Genomic DNA, 25713 nt, shown 5'->3' on the forward strand with positions numbered 1-25713 from the left:
TATCAAAACCGTAAGAAAAACTTGGATTAAAAATTTGTAACAGTTTTATTGTATTATATTTATCTCAAATGTCCGTTCAATACCGGCGAGGAGCTCTACCCTTCAGCCTCCGAAATTGCCCGAATCATACCATGGCTTCAGGCCCCTGTCAAATATATCCTAATGAGGGCTGTATAGAAATTTTCCGGGTTTCGAGGGAACGGGTCGCAATTTTTACTGGTAGCAAATATTTTATGTTATGCTTTATTTCAGGTGTCTTGATTCGAGGTAATACGTCTGTATGGAATTCAACATTGTGAACATATAAAAATCAAGTGATTGGATTATTATTTTACTGTATCATGATATGGTTCGGCCAGATGGTATTGATATTAAAATGCTGGCATATTTTATGAAACCGTTCATCTAAGACCAGTGAAGACCTACCAAATGATATCAGTTAATGAACGCAGTCTTTCATGTCATGATTCCATATCTGCTGGTTTGCTTTTCTACCTACAGTACATATTGGACCATATTGTTGGATTTTGTGATATTTTAGTAAGCTTTATAATTATATTATTATGGCGATTGCCAAGATCGGAGAACTCTCTGTTGGAGATATCGCGATTATTATTATATACTTGGTTACAATTCTAATCGTTGGGTTAGCGGTAAGTTAACATTTTCTATTATTTATTTTATTTATTTATTTATTTATTTATTTATTTATTTATTTATTTATTTATTTATTTATTTATTTATTTATTTATTTATTTATTTATTTATTTATTTATTTATTTATTTATTTATTTATTTATTTATTTCACATAATAGGTTTTATCTTATTTTGATTTTTCAATCTTTTGAAATACAGTCATACATTTGCGCCATGATATATTTTACAGTGCTTGAATTTATATCCTATATTTTATGTAATTCAATTCTGTTGAAGCACCTTATTATATTATCATTATCATCATCATGTATGTATTTATCTTCATCATAATTATAACTTTATCACACCCAACAACTGTCCATGATCCGTAATTGGGGGTTTCCGGAGGCTTGACTGCCAGGGAGCCTGAAAGGGGGACCATAACACCACCGACGTCCCCGTATTTACCTTTTCATTAGAGTTTGGATTATTCTGAAACTAAGAAAACACTATCACGACAAACCCTCAGATAGACCTAATAAACGACAACCATATAGCGGTATCATCATTTTATTATAGGCTTATTACTTGTTTCATGCATATAGTGCACATGTGTTATACATGCATGCAATTGTCGTAAATTATTATAACAGTGTATTAAATACGTTCTCGTGTGTACAAGTTCAAGTTCAAGTTCAAGTTATTTTATTGACATCACCAAACAAATAGGTACAGTCAAGTTATACAAAAGATATACATATAGAAAATATAAAAGAGAATAAGTAAATTATAAAACTAAACTATTAAACATCTAGGTTACTACGTGCTTGAAAAGCAGAGTTTACAAAAGTAAGAACAGGTTTTATACTATCAAAATCTGTGACACTCATTATTTTTATAAATTTAACATCGTCAGTCAGATTATCAAAGTTATCATACATATCAGTTAAAATTTTCAACATATCTCTACGCAAAGTATCATAAAATGGGCATTTAATAATAACATGAAATTCATCCTCAATCATATTTAAAGTACATAGATGACAAATTCTCTTATGAGGATCTAGTTTAGGTATTAAATGACGCCCTTTTCAATCATCAAAGAGTGAGCCCTGAGTCTTAATCTACTGAAATTTGATCTAAATGCGCGATGAAACATAAGAACATAATTCTCACAATGAAAATTTGTTTTGAACAAACAATAAGAACGAAGTTTAGGCTGATGTTGACACATAAAATCTAAACATTGAACTTCATAATTGGATTGAAGATTGGAAAGAATATTAACATGAAAATTGTGCTTAGTTAATATGTTTGGTTTATCCCAAATATCTAGCAAGAATTTTCTTAATACCAGAAGACCATGAGAATAAACCAGTATCACATAATATTCTATTGTACAATAAAATATGATTTAGCAACATTATCATATAGTGATATTGAGCTTGAACTACTTTTCTACGTCATAAACAATGGATCTATAAGTTATATGGATCTAACACGGATGAGTGGTGAATAAGTAAAGAATAAGAAAAGACTAGAAAGCATGTCTGACACTGTGTAAATTTCGCATTGACCTAAAAAATAACAATAATAAAAATGGCAGTAAAGATTTAAAGTGCGCTAAGCTGTGTAGATATTGACCCCAATATTTACATTAAATATAGGCCTAAGCGGGTTTTGTGAGGCTTCTACTACTACCAACACTAGATATAATAATGGTTACATATATAGCAAAAAATACAATAATTAGTATCCACTGAACAGTGTAACGGTATATGATATTAAAATACTACTTGTTTGTTATTCACTTGATAGCAATGTTAGTTTTCCATCCATTGCGTTAACACGATGCAACAATTCACAAAGTACAAACTTGTAAACTCGGGTTTGTTATTCACTTGATAGCAATGTAAGTTTTCCACCCATTGCGTTAACACGGTGCAACAATTCACAAAGTACAAACTTGTAAACTCGGATTTGTTATTCACTTGATAGCAATGTAAGTTTTCCGTCCATTGCGTTAACTCGGTGCATCAATTTACAAAGTACAAACTTGTAAACTCGGGTTTATTATTCACTTGATAGCAATGTAAGTTTTCCATCCATTGCGTTAACACGGTGCAACAATTCACAAAGTACAAACTTGTAAACTCGGGTTTGTTATTCACTTGATAGCAATGTAAGTTTTCCATCCATTGCGTTAACACGGTGCAACAATTCACAAAGTACAAACTTGTAAACTCAGGTTTATTATTCGCTTGATAGCAATGTAAGTTATCCATCCATTGCGTTAACACGGTGCATCAATTCACAAAAGTACAAACTTGTAGACTCGGGTTTGTTATTCACTTGATAGCAATGTAATTTCTCCATCCATTGCCTTAACACAGTGCAACAATTCATCAAAGTACAAACTTGTAAACTCAGGTTTATTATTCACTTGATAGCAATGTAAGTTATCCATCCATTGCGTTAACACGGTGCAACAATTCATCAAAAGTACAAACTTGTAAACTCGGGTTTGTTATTCACTTGATAGCAATGTAAGTTATCCATCCATTGCGTTAACACAGTGCAACAATTCACAAATGTACAAACTTATAAACTCAGGTTTATTATTCACTTGATAGCAATGTAAGTTTTCCATCCATTGCGTTAACACGGTGCAACAATTCACAAATAATTATACAAATTTGTAAACTCGGACTTACAATTCAGATAATAGCAAAGTAAGTTTTCCATTGCATTGACAAAATTCTCCAAAGTTTATAAATTCGACTTTGTTATTCACTTGATAGCAATGTAGGTTTTCCATCCATTGCGTTGACACGGTTTAAACTTTGGGCTAGTACTTTTAATATACTTATATGGCAGCAATGTAGGGTTTCAATTCTTTGTGTCCACACGGTATAACAATTCCTACAATAACTTACAAACTCCCCGGGGCGTGCTATTCAGATGATTGCAATGATTGTAACAATTCAAATAAAAATAAATACTAATTTCAAAATTCTGGTTTCAATTTTGATGTGAGTAATCATATTTCTTCGAATTTAATTTTCTTATTAATAAAAGGCTGCTTTTCGACCAAACCGATCTAACGCAGAAGGATACTTTCTAGCAGGTGGAACTGTGATATGGCTCCAAGTAAGTCGATTAAGTCAGGATCTTTGTTGTAAAGACATTGATGATATTATTATTATTATTATTATTATTATTATTATTATTATTATTATTATTATTGTTGTTGTTGTTGTTGTTGTTGTTGTTGTTGTTGTTGTTATTATTATTGTTATCATCAACGTCGTTTTATTATTATCATTATTATTTGTTTTCATTATCTATTTTTTTAATTGTTACTCATTTAGTTTATTATTTCCCCACCATTGATTTACAGGCGGGATGTTCGCTTTTCGCAAGTAATATTGGTAGTGAGCATTTTGTTGGTATCGCTGGCACGGCCTCGGCATCTGGATATGCTGTTGTACTCTTTGAATGGCTGGTGAGGAATAATAAATGTATTAATATAATTACTAAACCGTGTGTCAGATTATGCTCCTAATTCTACTGTTTATTAAACCCGGATGCCCGTTTCAATGACGTCGGTGCTGAATTCTTACCACACATATAGCACTTTGTGGATTTTTAATGAAGAAACACGAGTACATTTATACGACCGTATGATTCACTGAAAGAAATGTCAAAATTGTAAAACCAAAACAATTTAACTGAATGCAGACTGCAATTTTACAAATGTATTGAAATTTGAATGCATGCATAATAAAGACCACAGCTGAATTGTATGAGGTTCGTTGGGTTGATTCATTATCACCATTTCATTGTATTTATAAATTATTACAGGAACATTTTCTGGCAAATCTGCTTGGCTGGTGCATGTCCATAAATCCATTGACGTGTCAACACGTACTTAATTAACACGTTTGGTTATTGAATATTGAATAGGTTAAAATAATTCCAATACAAAAATCAATTACAACTTCGCCTGCATAATTGTGCGAGGTTTCAGTGAGAAACGTTTTATTGGCCAAAAATTGATGATTGTATTAAAAGAATCATAATATGGTCATAATATTTCCAGCATTAAAGCTTCTAAACAATATGATGCTTGTCAATTGGAAGATAATGTCTGGAATACAGAACTAAAGTTTTTGAATATTATTCTGTTTTGCCAGATGAAACATAGCTCAATCCTATATCTTTACAAAAATAAAAAAATTCAATGTTTAATCATCAATGTTTAGGAAAAGAGGCCGACACTGTGGCGTATTTTGAAAATTAACCCAAATTGAATAGATTTTGATGTGTGTATTGAAATTTAGAACTCTTTTGCCAAAAAACCTAATGATTATATTTAACATGTTTAAGGCCACATAATTTTTTTTTAATTGTTTCACATCCGCCACACTCCTTTTCTGGGATCAGTTCATATCTTAATACTAAAACGGCGTGTCCGTCCGTCCGTCTGTCCGTCCGTCCGTCCGTCCGCGCGCTATCGCGTTCGCCTCCGCGAGTTTCGCGTTCGCGCGGTGCACTATCGCGTGCTCGCGGTGCGCTATCGCGGAGTATCAACGGGAGTGTGCGCGGAGTAGAGTGCGCGCATCGGAAAAGCATTACAGTGTGACTAACAGGTGCAACTCATCGGACCAATAATTATAGGCCTTATTTTCAACACATATTTCAACACCAAACACGTGCATATAGGCCTATTTCAGCAGAACATGACTATTTCCGGAATCCTCCAGAATGGTTAACATAAAAATTATCCGTTGTGGTAAGGCCAATAACCGTTTTTGCGTTCACGTTTCTCGCGATTGATTTCATTACTTTAGTAACGGCCTATATCCACGTCCAGATATACTAAGACTCAGTACACCGGTCGATCTTACCGTTTCCGATGTTGATTAAGATACTTCTTGCATCGATCCCGAGATGCGGAAAAACCAATAGTCATTTTGTCCCACATAAATGAATAAATAACAAAACCCCCGATCCCCGAGTGGACTCACCCATTCGGTGACGTCACACGATAATCACCCTTATCCTCCTTGGTTTCTAGATGAGATAGACGTGTGGATTTTTCTTTACCAACGCTAAGTATCATTACGAACCAAAGGACGAGATATACAGTTTGTTTGTTACACTGAGGTAAAACCAACCAGTATAGTCGCTAGGGAGATAGTTTTGACGACATTTTTCGGCTAGAAAAGTGACAAAAACGATCCAAAAACTTAGCTTGTATGTGTGTTTCCGTTCATATACGGACACACGTTTTCAAAATAGCCGCCCTTAGGACGCCATTTTATTTTGTTCTCACGTAAAACAACTATAACAGACTAGTAAGTTACAATAGATGTTTGTACAGTACTGTGTATACATGTATGGTGAGTGATTATCGCTATGTTTATGGTGTGCTCTATCGTTATATCTTTCAGTACGCGTCTGATGACGCCGAGTTACTGCTAAGAGTTCGGTGGGTTTCCGAAGGGACCAGCCTGACAAATCTTCCCAAAAGGTTTTCAGTTTTTCATCCCTTTGTATATATATTTTTATATCATACCACTACATCAGCGTCAGCCACTGTGCGTGTGGGTCTGTTTATTGGGCTTGAGCTTGTGTTCGGGGGGGTAGTGCTGTACGCTCCCCGATTACTACAATGTCTAGGCCTTGTCAATCATGCCCTTCCCTTGTACCAGAGTGGGACCCGCATCCACTCTGCTACTCCCACAGGGATTGCTCTAAATCAAATAAGTGTGCTTCCTTTTGCATAGGCTTATCGGAGACATCCACTTCGAGGATTTAGAAAGTAGCGCTCGTTTAGGTCTTCGACACAGACAGAAGACGAAGACTAAGAAACAGAGGCCTACAGGTAAGATTGATATGGTAGGTACTAGCGAGGCAGGCAAGGGCCACGCTAAGGTAACCTCTGGGGCTCCGGTCCCGGGCAAGCAGGCGGACCCTCCGGGGACTGCTAGCGAGCCCGAAGGCCTAGCAGCCAGCGAAAGCACTGACTTTACGTCTAAGCTAGTAGCAGGCAGCAGGGCGGTACTTGCCCTAACAGGCGAGTACCAGTCTACCAGTGAGATCTCTAGCGAGCTTCTTGCAGGTGGACACCCGTCTATTGCTGGCGAACGAGCGGGTCTAGCACCCGCGGAAGTAGCCGGCGACGGACAGTATGCCAAGGGTACCCCGGGCTTGCCTGGGTTGAATCCTAGCATACAGCGTGCAGCGGACTTGCCTCGGCCGGTCTGTAGCACGCAGCGTGCCAGTGGAACCCCGGGCTTGCCTGGGTTGATCCACGGCACGCAGCACGCCTTTCGTTCCCCGCAAGGGTCGAATGAAAACGTGCATGGGTTTAGCAGAGACGATACCGGGGCTAACGCTTCAGGTGTAGTCTTAGCAGAACCAACTGGGGTTGTCACACGGCAGCGTTCCATGGTGGGACCGCCGAGTGATTCCCTGGGCCTTGGAATGGCTGCCGGCTGTCCTCCGGGACTGGCTAGCGGCTATACCGGGGTTGGGCTCGCAGTCTCTCACGGGACAGCGACCCAAGTGCAAACAGTGGCAGCTACCGAGACGAGCTACGGCTTGACTTCAGTGGTAGCCACTATGCACGCGCCCATAGCTGCCGTGAGTGGTCCGCCACACACAGCGACCTTGGGCGAGGCTCAAGAGGTTAGGGTAGGTAGTTTGAACAGCCTGGCTGATCAACAACCCACTTATGTCCTCGAGAGCCAGCAGAGCGTGGGTGATCCATTACAGTCAATGGGTCAATTACCCTCTTATGATCGATCACTATCTATTCAGCGGAGCATGGCTCCATTGATTGATACTGCCTATTCAGGTAGCGAGGTGACTGATCGAGGGTATACACGCTCAGCTACCCGTGATACTAGGCAAGCTCCTTTTAGCCAAGGGACAGCCAGTATGGCGGGGTACCCATACACACGGCTTGATCCTCTGGCGGGGAACGCTGTGAGGCATGGGTACAGTGGTACGCAGCCGGGAGCCCTACCGGGCACCTACGCTACAACCACGCAGGTACCGCAGTACTCGTCCTGGTTACCACAGTCTCTGTGGCAACAGGGGGGGGGCGGCGGTACTGGTACTGCCGTTCCATGGGGTTTCCCTGGTGGCGGATCCTTTCAGGGTCAGCTCCCAACAGGGTAGGCCCGTGGTATCCGCCGCAGGGTGGTTTCTTCCACGGTCTTCCACCGTGGCAAGTGCCGCCTAGCGTTGGGCAAGCAGTACCACCAGTTGTTACCCAACCCGGGCGGCGAGTGGCTAACCCTGATACAGCTCAGGGTAGGCCGCACACTGCTATGGCTAGGGCGACAGCAGCGAGAGCGTGCGGATCCCGGGGTGCTATAGCTAGCATCTCGGGGTCTAGCGGGAGTACTCCCTCTTCTGCTGGTGTTCAGTTGGCTAGCCACACGGTGGCGACACCTCCCTGTCCACCTTCAGATGCCCGTCGTCAGACCTCTTCCTCATCAGAGAGTGAGTCAGAGTCTGAAGGCGAGGGAAAGGAGTCGGAAGATGAAACCAGTAGCGACTCACAGTCTGTTGAGACTGTGCAGCTAGCTTCAGGTATCCTTCCCCGCTTCCCCGTGAGGAACTCGCTAGCAATGGTCTGCCTGCGGACACCGCTGAGGTGATGAGCCGTGTGGCCCAAGGTTTGGGCCTGGCTTTCTCTCAGGAGGAGTCCGTTCAGGAGGACCAGGGCATCTTTCAGTAGGATGCCCAGCTAGCGCGTCCACACAAGGGTCGCCCGCACTTGCATTCCCGGCGGACCTCAAGGGTAGGTTTCGTAGGGCTGTCAGGCTCGCTGGAGCTTCGACGCCGCGTGCTTGCACGCTTCCACTGCGTGTTTCGCAGGAGGACTACGAAACCTACCTCAGGGTCCCTGACATGGATCCAGACGTTGCCAAGCGCCTGCCGCTGGCGGCCAAGGCGCACGGGTCGTTCTCCCCAGTGGGAGGAGGAGCTAAAGCTCATCGATAAGCGAGCACGCTCGCTTATCAGAGTCTCTAGCGTCGCTACCACGCTTGCCGAGCACCTCGGTAGGAAGGTAGCGAACGACCACGGGGCAACGTCGGAACTCTTCCGCGAGGTTAATCTGTTAGCGGTGCTAACAGCTAACCTCAACGAGAGTTCTATGGGCCTAGCCCATAGGATGTCATCTCGCCGCCGGGAGAATGCCTGTCTGTCCCTCCAGTCAACTTACGGCTCCGACTTTGCTGATGCAATGAAGAAGTCAGACTCGGTGGGACAGGGGCTACTCTTTGGACAGGCCTTTTGCGCTACGGTTGAGGACCGGGCAAAGAAGGCCACCAATGAGAGCACTCTGAAGAAGTCGGAGGCTGCCCTGACGAAGGGGAAGGGCAGTAAGGCGAAGAAGAAGCACAAGAAGAAGAAGTCTTCTAAGCGTTCTTCTGCGCCAGCTTTGGCTTCAGCAGGACGCGCACCACAGACTACACCCGAGCCTGAGGCTACTCCAGCACCTCCCAAAAAGACTGGGAAGCGCAAGAGTAGTGCTGGACCGTATGGCAAGCCCCCAAGAAGAGCCGTTCTTCTAAGGGTGGCAAACCAGATCGGTCCTGAGGGCACGGCGGTCGACAGTCCATGCCGGCAGGTTTTGGACTTCCACAGGGATTCCCCTGTGGGCGGCCGCTGTGCATTACGCCCAGAGATGGCATGCCATCTCACCGGGCGCCTGGGTATTGTCAGTGGTCAGTGGGGTTACAGGCTGGAATTTACCAGCCACCCCTCGTGCGCCTGCACAATTCAGAGGTCCACGGTAGTGCCGCCAGACGGCCCCCAGCGTCGGGCACTACTGTCAGAGGTCACTCAGCTTCTCACGAAGCAAGCGATTGTCCCGGTCTACCCCCTTTCACCAAGGGTTTTTGGAGCACGTTTTTCTGGCTCCAAAGAAGACCGGCGACTGAGGCCCATTCTGAACCTCAAGCCGTTGAACGAGTTCATCAGGCCCAAGAGGTTCAGAATGGAGACTCGCTTCGGTGCTAGCCTGCCCCATCAAGGGTATGTGGGCGGCATCGCTAGATCTCTCGGACGCATATCTGCATGTTCCGATCGCACCTCAAGATCAGAGGTTTCTACGCTTCAAGGTACAGGGTCAAACTTACCAGTTTCGATGCCTGCCATTCGGCTTGTCCACCTCCCCAGAGTGTTTACACTCCTGGTCAGGGCGGTGGCAGCGTACCTGAAGCGCAGGGGAGTCAACATGTGTTGCTACCTGGACGATTGGTTCATTTACGGACGCACCCCACTGGAGACACAGTGTCTCGTGGAGTTAGTAGTCCGTACGGTGCGGGACCTGGGATTTCTGATCAACGTCAAGAAATCCAATTTGGTCCCGACGCAGACACCACTATTCTTAGGGGCCCAGATCAACCTCAAGGAGGGGATCGCGGCGCCCTCACCCGAGAGGGTGACGAACATGGCGAGGTGTGCCCGACTCTTGGCCGAGTCAGAGGGAGCACCCGCTGTGGCATGGATGAAGGTTTTGGGCCTTATGGCCAGTATGGTAGACCTCGTACCGTACTGCCGCTTTCACATGAGGCCTATACAACTACACCTTCTAGCCTTTTACAGGCCCAGTCGTCACCCAATATCCCTCGCGGTTCCGATGTCGGAGATCGCGCGAGAGGGACTCTGGTGGTGGGCCCATCAGCCCAATTTGACTCAAGGTGTCAGGTTCCCTGCACCAGCGGTGCGTCACGTAGTGACGACCGACGCGTCAAAACTGGGCTGGGGGGGCCACATCCACGGGGACTCAGTCTCGGGCCTATGGTCGGCCACGGAGACGGAGTTCCATATCAACCTTCTCGACTCTCCAGCATTTCGAGAAGGTGATCGTGGGATCTCATATCGTTGTCCAAACGGACAACACAACCGTGGTGGCCTACCTCAACAGACAAGGGGCACAAGGTCACCACGGTTGTGCCTGCACGCACTACGCCTGATAGGGTGGTGCAAGGCCAGGCAGATTACGTTGAGAGCGATGCACATAGCGGGAGTCACCAACATCCTCGCGGACGATCTGTCACGAGGAAAGGTGTCGGGACCTACAGAATGGTCCCTTGCTCCGCAGGTCGCCCAGACGATCTTCGAGGTGATGTACCACCCTCGATAGATTTGTTCGCATCTCATCGCAATCATCAGCTGCCGGTGTACTGCTCGAGGGTCGCAGACCCACAGGCATTCGCCGTGGACGCTCTGTCCGTAGACTGGGGAGGAATGACTGCTTACGCTTTCCCCCCGATCTCGCTACTCGCAAGGGTGGTGACCAAGATCGGGAGGGAGGATTGCAACGTCATTCTGATAGCACCGTTCTGGCCGAAACACCTGTGGTTTCGACCGATGGTGGATCTACTAGCGGCACAGCCGCGAGTACTCCCCGAGTTACCAAATCTACTCCGGATGCCCGGGGGAGAGGTACCAAGTCTACCACTAGAGCACCTGCAGTTAGCTGCATGGCCCTTATCAGGGAACGTGCGGCGGAGGGAGGCTTTTCATCAGAAGCTGCTTCTCTCATCGCCGGGGGTAGACGAGAGTCTACCCTCCGTACGTATAGTCAGCGTTTGGCTCCCTACTACGCATGGTGCGATGAGAGAAATACATCTCCCACTAGAGCCTCTGTGCCTCTAGTGGCAGATTTTCTGACAGAAAAGTTCAGGTCAGGACTTCAGCAGGCAACGATAGCCAACTATAAGTCAGCCATTCTCTCGATTCATCGAGGATTCGAAGACGGGCCGACTATCAATTCAGATGGGTCCCTAAGTCTTCTTCTCGACGGTATGTTCAACGAGCGCCCGCCGGAAAGGAAGGTGGTCCCTCCATGGGACCTCAACACAGTCTTGGAGTATATTAAGGGTCCCCCTTTTGAGCCCCTGTCAAAAGCGACCCTTAAATACGTCACTCTTAAGGCGGCCTTTCTTCTGGCGTTGGCTTCGGGACGGCGCTGCTCAGAGTTGCACGCAGTCTCGAAGTCAGCCTCCGTATTTACTAACAACGGGGCGACGCTGTTTCTTCGCCCGGATTTCCTTGCAAAAAATGAGCGAAGTACATTCCGACACTCGCCCCTCTTCCTCCCCAGTATTGGGCAGGGTTCGTCAATAGCCGAAGACAGGTTGTGGTGCCCGGTGAGGGCGCTACAGCACTACCTTGGCCGAACACAAACCTTAAGAGGGGCTCATGACCGCTTATTTATCACTCACGCAGAACCGCACGGTCCAGCCGCTAAACAGACTCTGGCACGGTGGCTGGTCCAGGTGTTGGTGGACTCGGGGCGGCAAAAGACGCTCGCCCCAAGGCCCACTCAACCAGATCTATCTCATCTTCGTGGGCCTACCATAGGGGGGTCCCCATAGAAGAGATTTGTCAGGCTGTGTCTTGGAAGAACCCGTCGTCCTTTTCCACGGTTTACTACAAAACGTAAACCAACGACCAGGCGATAAGTTCTCCAGGGCTATTCTGCGGAGATAATATGGTGGTTGGGTATCAGGTGTTTTGCGGACAATCAGAATTCCAACATGGTAAGAACCAGTGTTTCTATTCTTAACCACTGAACTTTCAGTTCAGGGGTTTTTGTCTGTTCACGTAGTCTTTCTGTTTCCCGGCCGTGAGGGGGGGGAATAGTTTGACCTCGCGATTACCATGCTACCCACTCTCCCGATCCTTATCAGATGCTGGCCAATCTTGTACCTCCATCCGTCGGTTACTTGCTAGATCGATCTTTCAGATGTTGATGCAAGAAGTATCTTAATCAACATCGGAAACGGTAAGATCGACCGGTGTACTGAGTCTAGTCCCAAACAAAATGTTTGGTAGACTCATAACCGGTGCGATCTTACCTTTCCGATGTTGATTATCCTGACCCCGGCCGCCCCTACAAGTTTGGCCGAGTAGGGGCTGCCCAAGTCGGATAAGGGGTGATTATCGTGTGTGACGTCACCGAATGGGTGAGTCCACTCGGGGGATCGGGGGGTTTTTTGTTATTTATTCATTTATGTGGGACAAAATGACTATTGGTTTTTTCCGCATCTCGGGATCGATGCAAGAAGTATCTTAATCAACATCGGAAAGGTAAGATCGCACCGGTTATGAGTCTACCAAACATTTTTGTTTGGGACTATTTCAGTTTCTCTAAATGTGGTAACAGGGCAGGGCTTGGAAGAGGCGAATGATGGGTTTCCAGATTATGGGTAGGCCTACCGAACTACCGTACTAAAACAAACAGAGTTGATTAAGTTGTGTCAAGTTGGGTCTTGATCATTGAGAGACGCATTTCATAGTAGTTTAAAAAGTCAGGACAGGGATATGGGTAACGGGTTTGGGTAATTAGAAATAGGCCTAGGGCCTATCACGAGAAGCGCCCGACCCGAGAACCGCGAAATCTAGTTTATTTATATTTTTATTTTTCAACTTTCATGATAAATTTAAGTTGATAGCAATGCAAGTTTTATTAGTCAGCATGGATTACTTTCTAGTGTTTTTGTGACACTCTAGAGGGTATAACCCTCATAATCTTAAAATAAAAGGGAGCTTCGTTTTCCTCGAAGATGCTGAAAACTGATAACAATGTCAATTTTACGTGAAAACTGCTGTATCAATGTCAATTTTGCCACTTACAAAAAAAACACCTCTTTCTCCCCCTCCCAGTTTAGAACGGTCAAACTTTCGTCAGGAGTAGCTCTAACTTCTTCAGGACAAAGTACCTAAGAATGAGACATGTAGACCGCCCCTTGCCAACTGGTGGCTCTGAAAAGAGCCGTTTACTGAAGACTGTCCCTTGTCAACAGAGAACAAGCAGACCTCGCTTATCTGCTAAATTTAAAGGTTTGGTGGCTCTGAAAAGAGCCGTTCACTGAAGGCTGCCCCTTGTCAACAGAAAACAAGGTCAGTGCTCATCGACTACGTCAGATGATCATTTTATCAAACCTTTTACATTAGCAGATAGGCGAGGTCTGCTTGTTCTCTGTTGACAAGGAGCAATCTTCAGTGAAAGGCTCTTTTCAGAGCCACCAAAACCTTTACATTAGTAGATAGGCGAGATCTGTCTGTTCTCTGTTGACAAAGAGCAGTCTTCAGTGAACGGCTCTTTTCAGAGCCACTAGTAGGTAAAGGGTGACCAACGTGTCTCATTCTTAGATACTTTGTCCTGAAGAAGTCATATAGCTACTCCTGACGAAAGCTTGACTGTTCAAAATTTGTCCGATGGTGATACCGCTAAAAACTTACCAATTGTTATGAACTCCCGTCGTAAAAGCCTACCGATATCCCACAATTTGATATGCCTCTGTTTTTTATTTTTGATATTTAACAGTTCTCGAAGCAAACTTAATTAATCTAATGACATGTACTTAAAGTGTATGAAGCTGGAAAATTTTCATTTTTTTAAATGAAGGTACACTTTTCTTTCCCAAAAGGACCAAAAAAAATTAAGTCTTTTGCGGGACAAAATGTATATCTATTTTAATAATTTGCCATAAAATTAAAATCATTTGATATCAGGAATCTCAGGAGGACAGCCCTCGTATTCAGAATGCACTTCAATATGTCTGCTGTGCTCTCATGTCCCAGAAAAATACTATGCAAACGTTGCTATCCGACCCCTTAAAAGAGTTTTCTAAGTCGACCAGTCGACACATTGTCGACACCAATACATATGAGTACATCACATGATAAAATCGAAATACATGTAGCCTAACAAAAAGAAAATTAAAGTTGAAGTCGTATAGTCGAGAAGCTTAAGACAATGTCGTCTGACTCAACTTCATTGGGAATTTACCCAAGAGGCTGACAGACCATTCCTATATACTTTCCTGGCGTTGATGGATTGAGCATCGATATTGATCACGCCCTTCTTGCCCTCGCTGTTGTTATTTTATAACACGTGCTTAACACGTGATATTAATGGTCACCCCATCAACGGCAGGAAAGTGCCAATAGGAATGATCTAAAGCGAATACTACATTGATTAATCCTCCTTAACATTTTTTTTTTCAGTCGGTGTGGGTTATTATAACTCTCGGCTGGATATTCCTACCCGTCTACATGGCTAGTGCTATCTACACTCTACCAGAATATCTAGGCAAACGATTTGGAGGAAGTAGAATCAGGATGCTTATTGCGGTCATCTCACTCATGCTGTATATACTTGTTAGAATATCGGTAAATTTAAGTAGAGTATACTAGAAATATTGCATGCTTCATTTCCGATATCCCCTTTGTATTCCAGTAGTTTTTTCTGGAGTAAAACCCCTGATGTATGCTCATTCGGCCACATCCGGGCCGCAGTTCTAATACAATACCAATATTATATCACAGATAGTGAAAGCAATATTATACGTTACAAAGTACCGTAGAACTCCATTTACAAGCATTTATGCCTCTAAGTGAGTATTTGTTTGTTTTTTGACGAAAGAGACGAAAAAACAGACGCTAACCACAAACATGATAAAACATTACTATAAATTGGTCTTACAATAATACATGTTTGTACAGCCACCTGTATCAGTAATAATTCTTGCTCTAACTCCAAATAATATTTTTGTAGAGGGTGTTTCTCTTTTGTCTCTTTCGTCAAAAAACCCCACTCATTTAGAGGCATATTATGCTTATAGACGGAACTCTACGGTATATTATTTTTACAATTTTAATGATTACATCTTGATCAACTTCTTCCTAACCTCCTAATCTATTTGATTGCAGGTTGATTTGTACGCAGGTGCATTGTTTGTCAAAATTGCTCTTAATTGGGACCTATACTTCTCAATTTTGATGTTACTTGGTATTTCTGCAATCTATACCGCGGCAGGCAAGTGTATTTATCTTGTTATTAATCTTATTTCAAAAGTAACTGCATATATGCAATTTTTGCTATACAAATACATATATACAAACTCTGTGTTTTTTATGGCATCATTTTATATACCACTGAAAATGTGCGGGTCGAAATATTATAAGCAACAGTCAATATTCATAACGTTGTTTTGGTCAATTGCATTTAGCTCGGGGTACAGGTATTAAAAGCGACTGGTATATGTGCAGTACCGCATGCGGTACTGCACACTTCCGCTTACAGTCCCGCATGCGGAACTGCACATTCCGTCACGCACTTCCGCATGCGGTACTGCACATCCCGACGTGCATTCCCGCATGCGGTGATGCAGGTCGGGATGTGCACTACCGCATGCGATAGTGCTTTTTTTTTGTTGGTGCATTTCCGCATGGGGATGTGCTATATTATTTACAATGCTTGATATTTATCCAAAACGTAATTTTCGTCATCCATCAGTCAGTTGGACAATTATAGATATTTATATTATGATAAGGTTAATAAATTGCAATCGTTTGCCATTTAGAATAACTCGATTTGTACATTTACGCAGTCACGTTTATTTGTCTGTTCCATTAGGTGGTTTGGCCGCAGTCGTTTATACGGAAACCGTACAGGCTATCTTCATGGTCATCGGAGGAAGCATTCTCTCTATTTATGGTATGTCAATACGCTAATCCAGTTGAAATAATTATACCCTTATGGAAGATATGATTTAACAGCACAACTGGATTTATTCATGAAGTGTTACACAAGCTCCGCATTAGTATGATAGTAAAAGTGTCCAAGGTCCAAAAGAACATTGTGATATGTAAGGACAAGGTTACCTGCCCAAATCCTAGTATAAACATTTAGTAATTGTTGGTATTTAGTTTCTGCATGATGTTAGACATTTTAATTCCACACAGGGAGTGTATGATGTATCTTTCAAATGGGAACCTGACAGTTATATTGCCAACTTTTTTCCGTAAAAATGATGATTTAACAAGTATAAGGCCTATTTTACCGTAAAATTAGCATATTTACGATATATTGCCGTAAAATATACGGTTTGCGGTATAATGTAGGCTACGGCAGAAAGCCCGTATTTTTTACGGTAAAATATATGGCAGTTTTATTGCCAACGTTTTCCCGTTAAAATTACATAGGCCTAGTGCCGTAAATATACACGATTTAATAATTATATGAAATAGTACACAATCTGTCAAGACAAATACGGCTGTTTCCTATTTGAAGTTGTGGACGATGCGACACATTACAAAATAATCTAATTTAACGGTACTAACATGCCTATTTGTAGAGAAATAGTAATTTAGTTTACGGTAAATTCCCGTAAAAAATGCGGTTTGTGTCGTAAAAACGGTGATTTCTAAGTGTAGTGGTAGCTAGTGGTGAACATAGCGTCGTAAAGTTTCCAGATGTCCTTTGCTTCCTACGCTACCACTTGCGTTCCAGTTGCGCCAACAGCAACGAAAGAACCACCCGAATGGTGCACTTCATACATGTGTGCCCATAGGGTAGTTGCCAAGATCTTTCCTACATAAGGAATAGTCCGATAGGGCCTGAACTTTACGAGACCCGTGTCCTGACCCGGCGGGTCCTGATGTCCGGGTGAATGTTTGCTCTGCTATATTGTACATAAAATTTGCTTCGGATTTCTAACTTTGTTTTGACAGCTTTCCGAGAAATTGGCGGTTTAGACAATCTAGAAAGGCTATACATGTCAACAGAGTCTTACCCGAATGAAACATTGCACGGCAATAACACATGTGGAATACCTAGATCGGATTCGCTCCACATCTGGCGTGGATTTGATTCAAATTTACCTTGGTTAGGATTTATCATAGGTCAGATCTGGTGTTCGCTATGGTACTGGGCGGCTGATCAAGTAAGACTATAATAATTTGTCTTATAAGTATTAGATTTATATCACCGAATCATATCACCGAAAGCAAAATCATCAATTACAATAACAACACCAACAAAATAATATAACCAAATTTTTACCACTAATGTAGATTTTCCACTTTCTGAATCACCATCAAAACAGTTCCAGTATGTACTAGTTTATTGATATTTATCTCACATACACATACCAACCCCAACCCCTGCAAACGACAACCGGTCCACTCTCACCTCCTCGAGTACCCCCATCCCACCGGTACCCACTAACCCTTACACACACTAACCAATTTTCGCATGAACATTACCACCCTAACACTATACATAAATACCATCACATACATTTATCAAGTTTCGTAAATTTGAGTATTATCTTGAAAACATTGTATGATAATCTTTCTAACAAGTTGAAGTATTAAACACAAATCATAGGCTATTCTGGAAGAATCATTTCACATGATTCGTTTTGTATAATGTTATCAGTTGTTTGTCTATAGCTTGTGGAATAATATCTTGTTTTGAAATCCTCAATTACAGGTGATAGTACAACGGGTTCTGGCTGCAAAAGACCTATCACATGGCAAAGGTGCAACTGTTCTTGCCAGTGTGTTCAAGATATCGCCTATGTTTCTAATGGTACTCCCTGGGATGGTCAGCAGAATATTATATGCCGGTGAGTTGTTTGTCAGTTTGTTTGTTTATTGATCAATCAATATAGCCTTTTTCCATATATCACATCATGTGTTACACAGCCTCAACACCAGGTGAATAATGATTTTAGTACAGGCGGTAAACTAAACCATAGAAATACTCCCTGATATCAAATCACGTGTATATATAGATCTGCTATCACACCACTAATGTTGCCTTTCCAATTCGCTCCTAATCAATGATAGCTATCCTATTGTTAGTAACGACCAAAGAGAACAAAAATCCTATTGTTGAGGGGAACTATTGTCAATAGCCTTAGTCGGAGGTATATCGGCCCATAGTCTCAAAAATATAAACAGGTCGGAACAAAATGGTCATGCGTTGCTGTTGAAGAACTAGTTTATTCCCGGAGTTGATTCGACCTATCATCATGGGGATTTCTGATTTCTGATACCTTGAAGATATCGGGGCTATGACACTGTATATTATTCCAGTAATAGGCCTACCTCAATTTCGCAGGTCCGTTGCAACTGATGTATTTTACGACGCTCTTCCGACGGAAGTGCACCTTGGAATAATGCTTGATGGGTTGCAGGGACAACTGTCTATAGGTCCCATCCTTTAAGGTAATCATGCGTAAGCCTATAGCTGTGGAAAGCTATAGTCGCCTTTTAGGTGATTAAAAACGGAATTCAAAGATGGTTGGGCGAGCAAAGGGATAAATTACCGCTTCCTATTGCGGACACATGTCGAGGTCCAATGCCATTTGACCCCTTCCCACAACTAACCCAACTGCCTAACCACATCAGACCATAGTAGACACTATCTATTTGAGGGCCATTAATTTATCTTTTTCATTTACAGATGAAGTTGCTTGTGTCGATCCAGAAAAATGTAAAGAAATCTGCGAATCTCCAATCGGGTGTTCAAATATTGCATATCCAAGATTAGTTGTCGGTATTCTTCCACATGGTAAGCATGGCTAGCCATACCCATTGTGACCCCATTGCTCCGGGTGAACAAGATCATCATGATCAACGTATATTCATCAAAGTTTTTTCTCTGCTTACCCTTTTTCTTCCTTTTCTCCTTTGCCTATTTACTCCATCATTTTCCTTATTCCAATTTTTTTCTATTCTCTTTTCGTCCTCATCTCTTTAAGAGTTTAACGCTTCCATTTCGTTGTTTTTCCTTTCCTCGTTTTCTTGCTCCGAGGAAGTCGCCCACTCTGGAAAGCCTAGCTCTAGCTGTTGCGATTTAAATTAATTCGTGAGGTAAAATCCCGGGGTAAAATAATGACACAAATCACAGAAATTAAACAAGAAACCATTTCATATCAAATTATCATGAGCTTTTTACAAATTAATTTATCATGACCAGATATTGAATGTGACTTTTCTTTCAGGTTTTCGTGGATTAGTAACTGCCGTGATGCTATCTGCTTTGATGAGTTCTCTAGCTTCCACATTCAATAGTTCCAGTACGATATTTACATTAGATATATGGACTAAGATACGAAACCTACCAGTTGGACAAGAAATTAATAATCTAAATAATGAAGCTAGGAGAAGATACAATATTGAGATCATGGTTGTTGGAAGGTAAGGAACCTTCGATGTTCTCTCTTCTTTCATTACTTTTTACCCGTTCAATTTTTCTCTCTAATATATCTTTTGCCTTATCCTCACGAATCTCTGCTCTCTACCTATAACACTGCCTCTCTCCGACACGCACTTTCTTTCTGTATATTTTACGCTTTTACGCCCTCGCGTTCCACAAGTGATTTATAAATACTGAACGTTTAAAGCCCGACGGGGAGCACATCAAACATTTTTGGTGGGTATGTTCCCCCAGAACTTTGAGGTGGTGGGTCTTTGAGAGCTGACGACGTACCGGTAAAAGGGGTCTTTTGGAGCTGCGAACAAGTAAAATGGGGCCTTTTGGAGCTGCGAACAGTCAAAATCAAGGGTCTTTCTTGGCTTTTTGGTTGAAAATCGCCTGAAAAAGCCAGAAATATCATGAATATGAAGAATGAGCAATTTTGGGGTCTTTTTATAGAGCTGAAATTTCAAAATCAAGGGTCTTTCGGGTTTTTTTTGGAGCTGCGAAATCCAAAAAGGGGAGTCTTTCCGGGGGGGCATACCCGTACGGTAATTTGTCTTAAGTGCCCCCCCCCCTCCCGGGGATTTAAAGTGCCATCAGATGGCAACATTCATTGCTAAAAACGCTGCGCTTCCCATTCTCTGCAGCAATTTATGTCTTCCGCTTAGACTTTTCTCTCAAATTAATTGTTTTATTTGTTTTGGGGTTTTGGTTTTTGTCGCATGCGGCGCATATTTGTCGCTGCAGAGAAACGTGGGCCCTACTGAATCTACATTATAAGCCTTCAATAAGAATTCCACAATTAAAATGATTTATGGATGCCAGTAAACTACTTTAAAAACTTAAAGTAATGATACGCTCAAGCTACAAATACTATTTTATGTTTGAAATTCTTAGATAGGCCTAGTGTTGTATGATCTTCAGATACGTATAGAAGTTTTACAAAATAGAAAAATCAGCTAAGTTCTGTGATTGCAGATTCTTCATTTTAATCAAAAGTATTAATATTGTACTTCTCCAAACATGCGTGATAATTGTTAATTTGTTTCTCATTATCATTTCCTATGAACTTGTAAATACTGTATAGCCTTGTGGAATAGCGATACTTAACTCACCCTTTTCATTGGCTTTTTACGTGAATTACAGAATATGTGTGTTGATATTGGTACTTGTAAGTGTCTGCTGGATTCCAATGGTACAAGGATCTAGCGGTAGTCAGCTATTTATGTACATACAAAGCATTAACTGTGCCGTTGCTCCTCCAATTGCTGCAATCTTTTTACTTGGAATTTTGTGGCAACGAACCAATGAGAAGGTAAGTCAACTCCACACTCTCATACTCTTAAGAATACGTGATTACCGTGACTTGTATTATAAATTAAAAGTAAAAAATAACCACGTTTAACCTATTATCCATGTAACCCGACTTCGTTATTTTAAACCAAGTGCTGCGTGTTTGAAAAACAACCGTTTTGATCACAAAATGTTCTTAAATTGTAACCAAGTTCTATATTTAGTCACCTTTGCGTCCTTTACCCTATTTTATGGGAAGGTACGATGCAATAACAATCATTGTGTAAATTTTGTCTCAACAATCTCCGGTGAAGTAGCGTCTAGAAATGTGTACCAAATTAAGACATAAAAGTACGGTTAAAGCTAGCTATAGAAATTAGGGCCAATTGACCTAAAATACAAACACACTATAGACAGAAACAGATAAATATATATAAACACTCATGCTCGCCTACAGAAAACAAACATTTTACCATGGTAAGAGCCAAGAATCGTTTTTTAAGAGCACTAAGAAGTGAAGTGGTTTGCATTCATTGTCACTGACAAGTTGGACAGTATTAAACGTAGTTTTATCGCATCCTGCAATACCTTAAAATACTGCGTGCGCTGTAAGAGCCTGAGAGGAGAAGGCGACGACTCGAGAACAGATTAAAGTGTGAAGCAAACTGTAATGCGATATCAATGTATACGAATATTTAAAGCTATAGGCTATATAAGCAAAACGATGCCAATGTTTTGAAAACCCAATTTTCAGACTTTCACAGCATCATAAGGACGCCAAATTTATATAATGTGTAGTTGAAAGCAATACAGAACGTAAGTTTTTTAATAGTAAATCAGCCCGGGAAATCAGCTCATACTCAAAAAAAACTTTCGCAAAATTCTCCTCATTTTTCTTGATCGGGTCACAAATATTGTGTTGGTTATAAGGGTGGCAAAGTGGGCTGTTCCAGTTGAAATCCATATACCCCCTGTGAAAGACATGACCTTAATCTCCCACACAGGGGGTGTAGATTTCAAATGTAGTCGCCCTTTCAGATTCCACATTTGAAATTCACACTCCCTGTGAAAATTAAGGTTATGTTTTTCATAGGGGTGTATGGATTTGTGGAAGATTAACGTTATGTCTTCCAGAGGGATGTATGGATTCAACTGGAATTGTCCAATCGACGGAGATTTCAGGAGGTTGATATTATGAAATGTTCTGCCTGCCCACGATAAAATAAAAATAACAATGGCATCAACTACAAGCATAAATAGCCGGTATCATGACCGTCAAGTTATATCTGAAAACGCAGCAACACACTAAAAGATTCTCTTCGTTGACAAGTCTTATCTAATTAATAATAATTATTATTATAATATATTGCAGGGTGCTTTTGCTGGTCTTTTATGTGGATTTATTATGAGCGTTTGTCGAATGTTGTTGATATTTACTTGGCATGAGCCAAAATGTGGTCAAGTGGATACCAGACCATGGTTTATAACAGTTATTTATATACATTATCTATGGTTTGCTGCTGTCTTATTTGCTACAACTGTGTTGGTTACTATAGCCGTAAGCCTGCTTACCGATCCTATTCCTCCTGAATATGTAAGTATTTCTGCTGATATACCGTATGTCCGTAGTAATACCGTAAAACCTCGTCTACAAGCATATTTTGTGTTTTTGATGAAAGCGTAATTAATACGAAACAAGCGTAAAATACCAATTCAATAGATTGGTCTTACAATAATACTTGTTTGTATATGCTTGGATCTGTAATTTATATGCTCAAATTCCATAATGGCGCCTGAAATAATTTAGCTTTCATCAGAAGCACTCTATTATGCTTGTAGACGAGCTTTTACGGAATTATTTACCCCACTTTATTTACGAATCACAAAAATGACGAATATTACAGAGAAACGAAATATGAGATGAAGGAATCGGATTGAAGCGAACTCAGTTGACTGCTATATTTAATTGTTTTCTTTATTATTGCCCTAAACCAGACAAGATCTGAACTAATAAAACAGTGTATTGCAATTAATCAAGAAGACAATAACCTAAAATGATTTAAGAATTAACTACCTGATATAATTATGATATGTGGAAAAATAATCCGTAATAAGCAACAACCTTTATTGATTGTTTATGACGATTGTCGTACACTGTGTTGCTTTTCTTCATTTCTGTTGACGTAAAATTATATGACGACGACGACGACGAAGGTGATAATCATGATGATGACGATGATGACGATGATTTGAAAAAAATAAGAATATTCTGTGTGGTAATACTTTTGAAATCGTATAATTGTAGAAGAAGAATTACCTCATATCATACCGCGATTTAACTAACACCTTTCCAACATTGCCGTGTCAATTTTACAGATCTATAGACTAACCTACTGGACGCGATTTAGCCGAGATGAAAGAAAAGACATATCCCTTCTATACTCTCAAGACATGCAAGATGAAAAACAACCTATTCTAGGTAGCCAGGTGAAATACCATGCACAACCTGAAGGTGACGGAAAAGGCGCCACAGAGATATCATTTACTGAAACTGAGAATACTGATGATTATGAAGTCGTTCAGACACCACCGGAAGATAAAGACCCACAAGAATTAAAACAAATCGCAGGAGCGATGCTAGGTCAGGATCATACAGACAGTGCCGAGAATTTGCAATCTCAAAAAGCGGGCCCAATATCCGTGAAATCGTTTTGTTGGAAATTTGTCTTTTGGTTTTGCGGTATTTCTGAGCTTGAGAAGGTCGGCGATAAATTGCCGCAAAGTGTTGAAGATGAGAGAAATAGAGAAGAGAAGCAAATGGATAAGATTTTAGAGGAACCTATGAGTATGTTTCTTCTTTGGACGTGTCTTGGGTTTGTTGCATGTGCATATCTATTTTTGTATATTTATTATGCGTAAAGGCCTTATTTATCTTGCATTAGGCTATTCTACTTAGTTTGATATACAAAGAGAAGCGGTACTCTCTAAATATACACCGAGTGGAAAGAGTGGAAAAGATCGAGAGAGTGAAATGGAGGACAACACCTTTTTGAGTGGAAAAATTTCACTCTAAAGGATTGAAAAAAGAAGTCTGTATACTCTCAAAAGAGTGAATATTGCCTAAGTACTTTCTCTCATTTTAGAGTGTTTTCCACTCAAAAACGGGTTGTCCTTTGTTCAACTTCTTGAAAGAGTGGAAATTGACTCTTTTACATTTAGAGAGATATAAGAAGATACTGTAAGAGGTTTGCTCAACGCAAAATGGATGGAACAGAGTTTCAGTATACTGAACTTGACAGCTAGAATTTAGAATTAAAGCAAAACCGTATATCCTAATTATGTTTATTTATTTTATTTAGTTGTTCATTGCATATTAAATATGAGATATTAAAAGGAATTCAAAAGAATGAGACCATACGACTTCTGTATTATCAATGTTATTAAAGTTCAATACAATTGATGTTAAATGTGCAGTTCATTCCATTGTGATAAAATTATCTTATGTTTGTTTATTTACTCCCACGTCGACTTGATGTTCGTTTTCATTAATTTGAGCTGTGAATATTTTCATTTGCAAACTTTTAGATCTTTTGGGAAACTTCATTTATATCTTCAATACGAAAGGTCATAATTTTCATATGATGGTCGGCTTTTCATCCCAGGTACATTAAGAGCACACCAGACACATCAAATTGTATTCTGAATACGAGGAATGTCCTTCTGATATCAAATAATTTAGATTTTTGAAATTCGCGATATAATACAAATTTTATGGCAAATTATTAAAAATTGATATTTTTGACATTTAACAGTCCTCGAAGTAAACTTTAGAAATCTAATGATATGTACTTAAAGTGTATGTAGCTGGGAGGAAAAGCCGTCCATCATTTGAAAATATTGACCTTTTGTATTGAAGATGTACACCTCCCCCCCAGACCTCGACATATGGAAAGGTTTCTATACAAAAACGATTTTGGGGATTTTGCGCCCACTTTTTTGGGCGCGTTTTTTAGTACTAGTCCTATGAGGATAAGACCTACATCAACATGAATGAAAGCCTATGACAAAGGTTTCCACCGGGTGGTCACCAAGTATTGGATTTTTAGTTTTTATTTTATTTACACTAATAATATTTACACAGGTTAGCCCGATTCAGCTGTTCTAGCATATGGGCCCAGCTACAAACATTTATACAATAAATATAGGTCTACACATCTTGTACCATAAATTCAAAGTATTATTTACATCATCAGAGGTATCGGTTTCACTCCAAAATTACAGAGGTCATTAAGGGCTGGGGTATGAACGTTTGGACAGTATTTATTTTGGGACATTAGAGCACATCAGACATATCGAATTGCATTCTGAATATGAAGAATGTCATTCCGATATCAAATAATTTTGATTTTTTGAAATTCGCAATTTAATACACATTTTATGGCAAATCATTAAAATTGATATTTTTGATATTTAACAGTACTTGAAGTAAACTTTATAAATCTGATGATTTATACTTAAAGTGTATGTAGGTGGGATGAAAAGCCGACGATCAATTGAAAATTTTGACCTTTCGTATTAAAGATATGGATTTTTTTCCCCAAAACACCAACAAAAAAAATAGGTCTTTTTGGGAAAAAAATCCATATCTTCAATATGAAAGGTCAAAATTTTCAATTGACCGTCGGCTTTTACTACCTGCTACATACACTTTAAGAATATATCATTAGATTTATATAATTTACTTCGA

The 25713-nt window shown here is 41.0% G+C and overlaps 1 protein-coding gene across 1 annotated transcript; it reads left to right on the top strand.

Moving 5' to 3' along the window:
• The first annotated feature begins 372 nt into the window (after positions 1–372).
• On the top strand, positions 373–24378 carry LOC140138047 (sodium/mannose cotransporter SLC5A10-like). The gene is made up of 13 exons (XM_072159887.1): positions 373–653; positions 3716–3787; positions 4038–4142; positions 14687–14851; positions 15392–15497; positions 16098–16178; positions 17195–17406; positions 17958–18093; positions 18936–19043; positions 19477–19672; positions 20820–20988; positions 22339–22560; positions 23343–24378. Exons 1-13 carry the CDS (start codon positions 564–566, stop codon positions 23883–23885), a joined length of 2205 nt encoding a protein of 734 aa, XP_072015988.1. The 5' UTR covers positions 373–563; the 3' UTR covers positions 23886–24378.
• Positions 24379–25713: the final 1335 nt, after the last annotated feature.

The sequence above is a fragment of the Amphiura filiformis genome, chromosome 17, assembly GCF_039555335.1.
Source record: "Amphiura filiformis chromosome 17, Afil_fr2py, whole genome shotgun sequence".
Lineage (NCBI taxonomy): Eukaryota > Metazoa > Echinodermata > Ophiuroidea > Amphilepidida > Amphiuridae > Amphiura > Amphiura filiformis.

Coding starts and splice junctions, on each gene's coding strand:
- LOC140138047 (XM_072159887.1), top strand. CDS start 564: ATGGCGATTGCCAAGATCGGAGAACTCTCTGTTGGAGATATCGCGATT. Junction 19,673..20,819: donor GAGATCATGGTTGTTGGAAG/GTAAGGAACCTT, acceptor CGTGAATTACAG/AATATGTGTGTTGATATTGG. Junction 20,989..22,338: donor GGCAACGAACCAATGAGAAG/GTAAGTCAACTC, acceptor AATATATTGCAG/GGTGCTTTTGCTGGTCTTTT.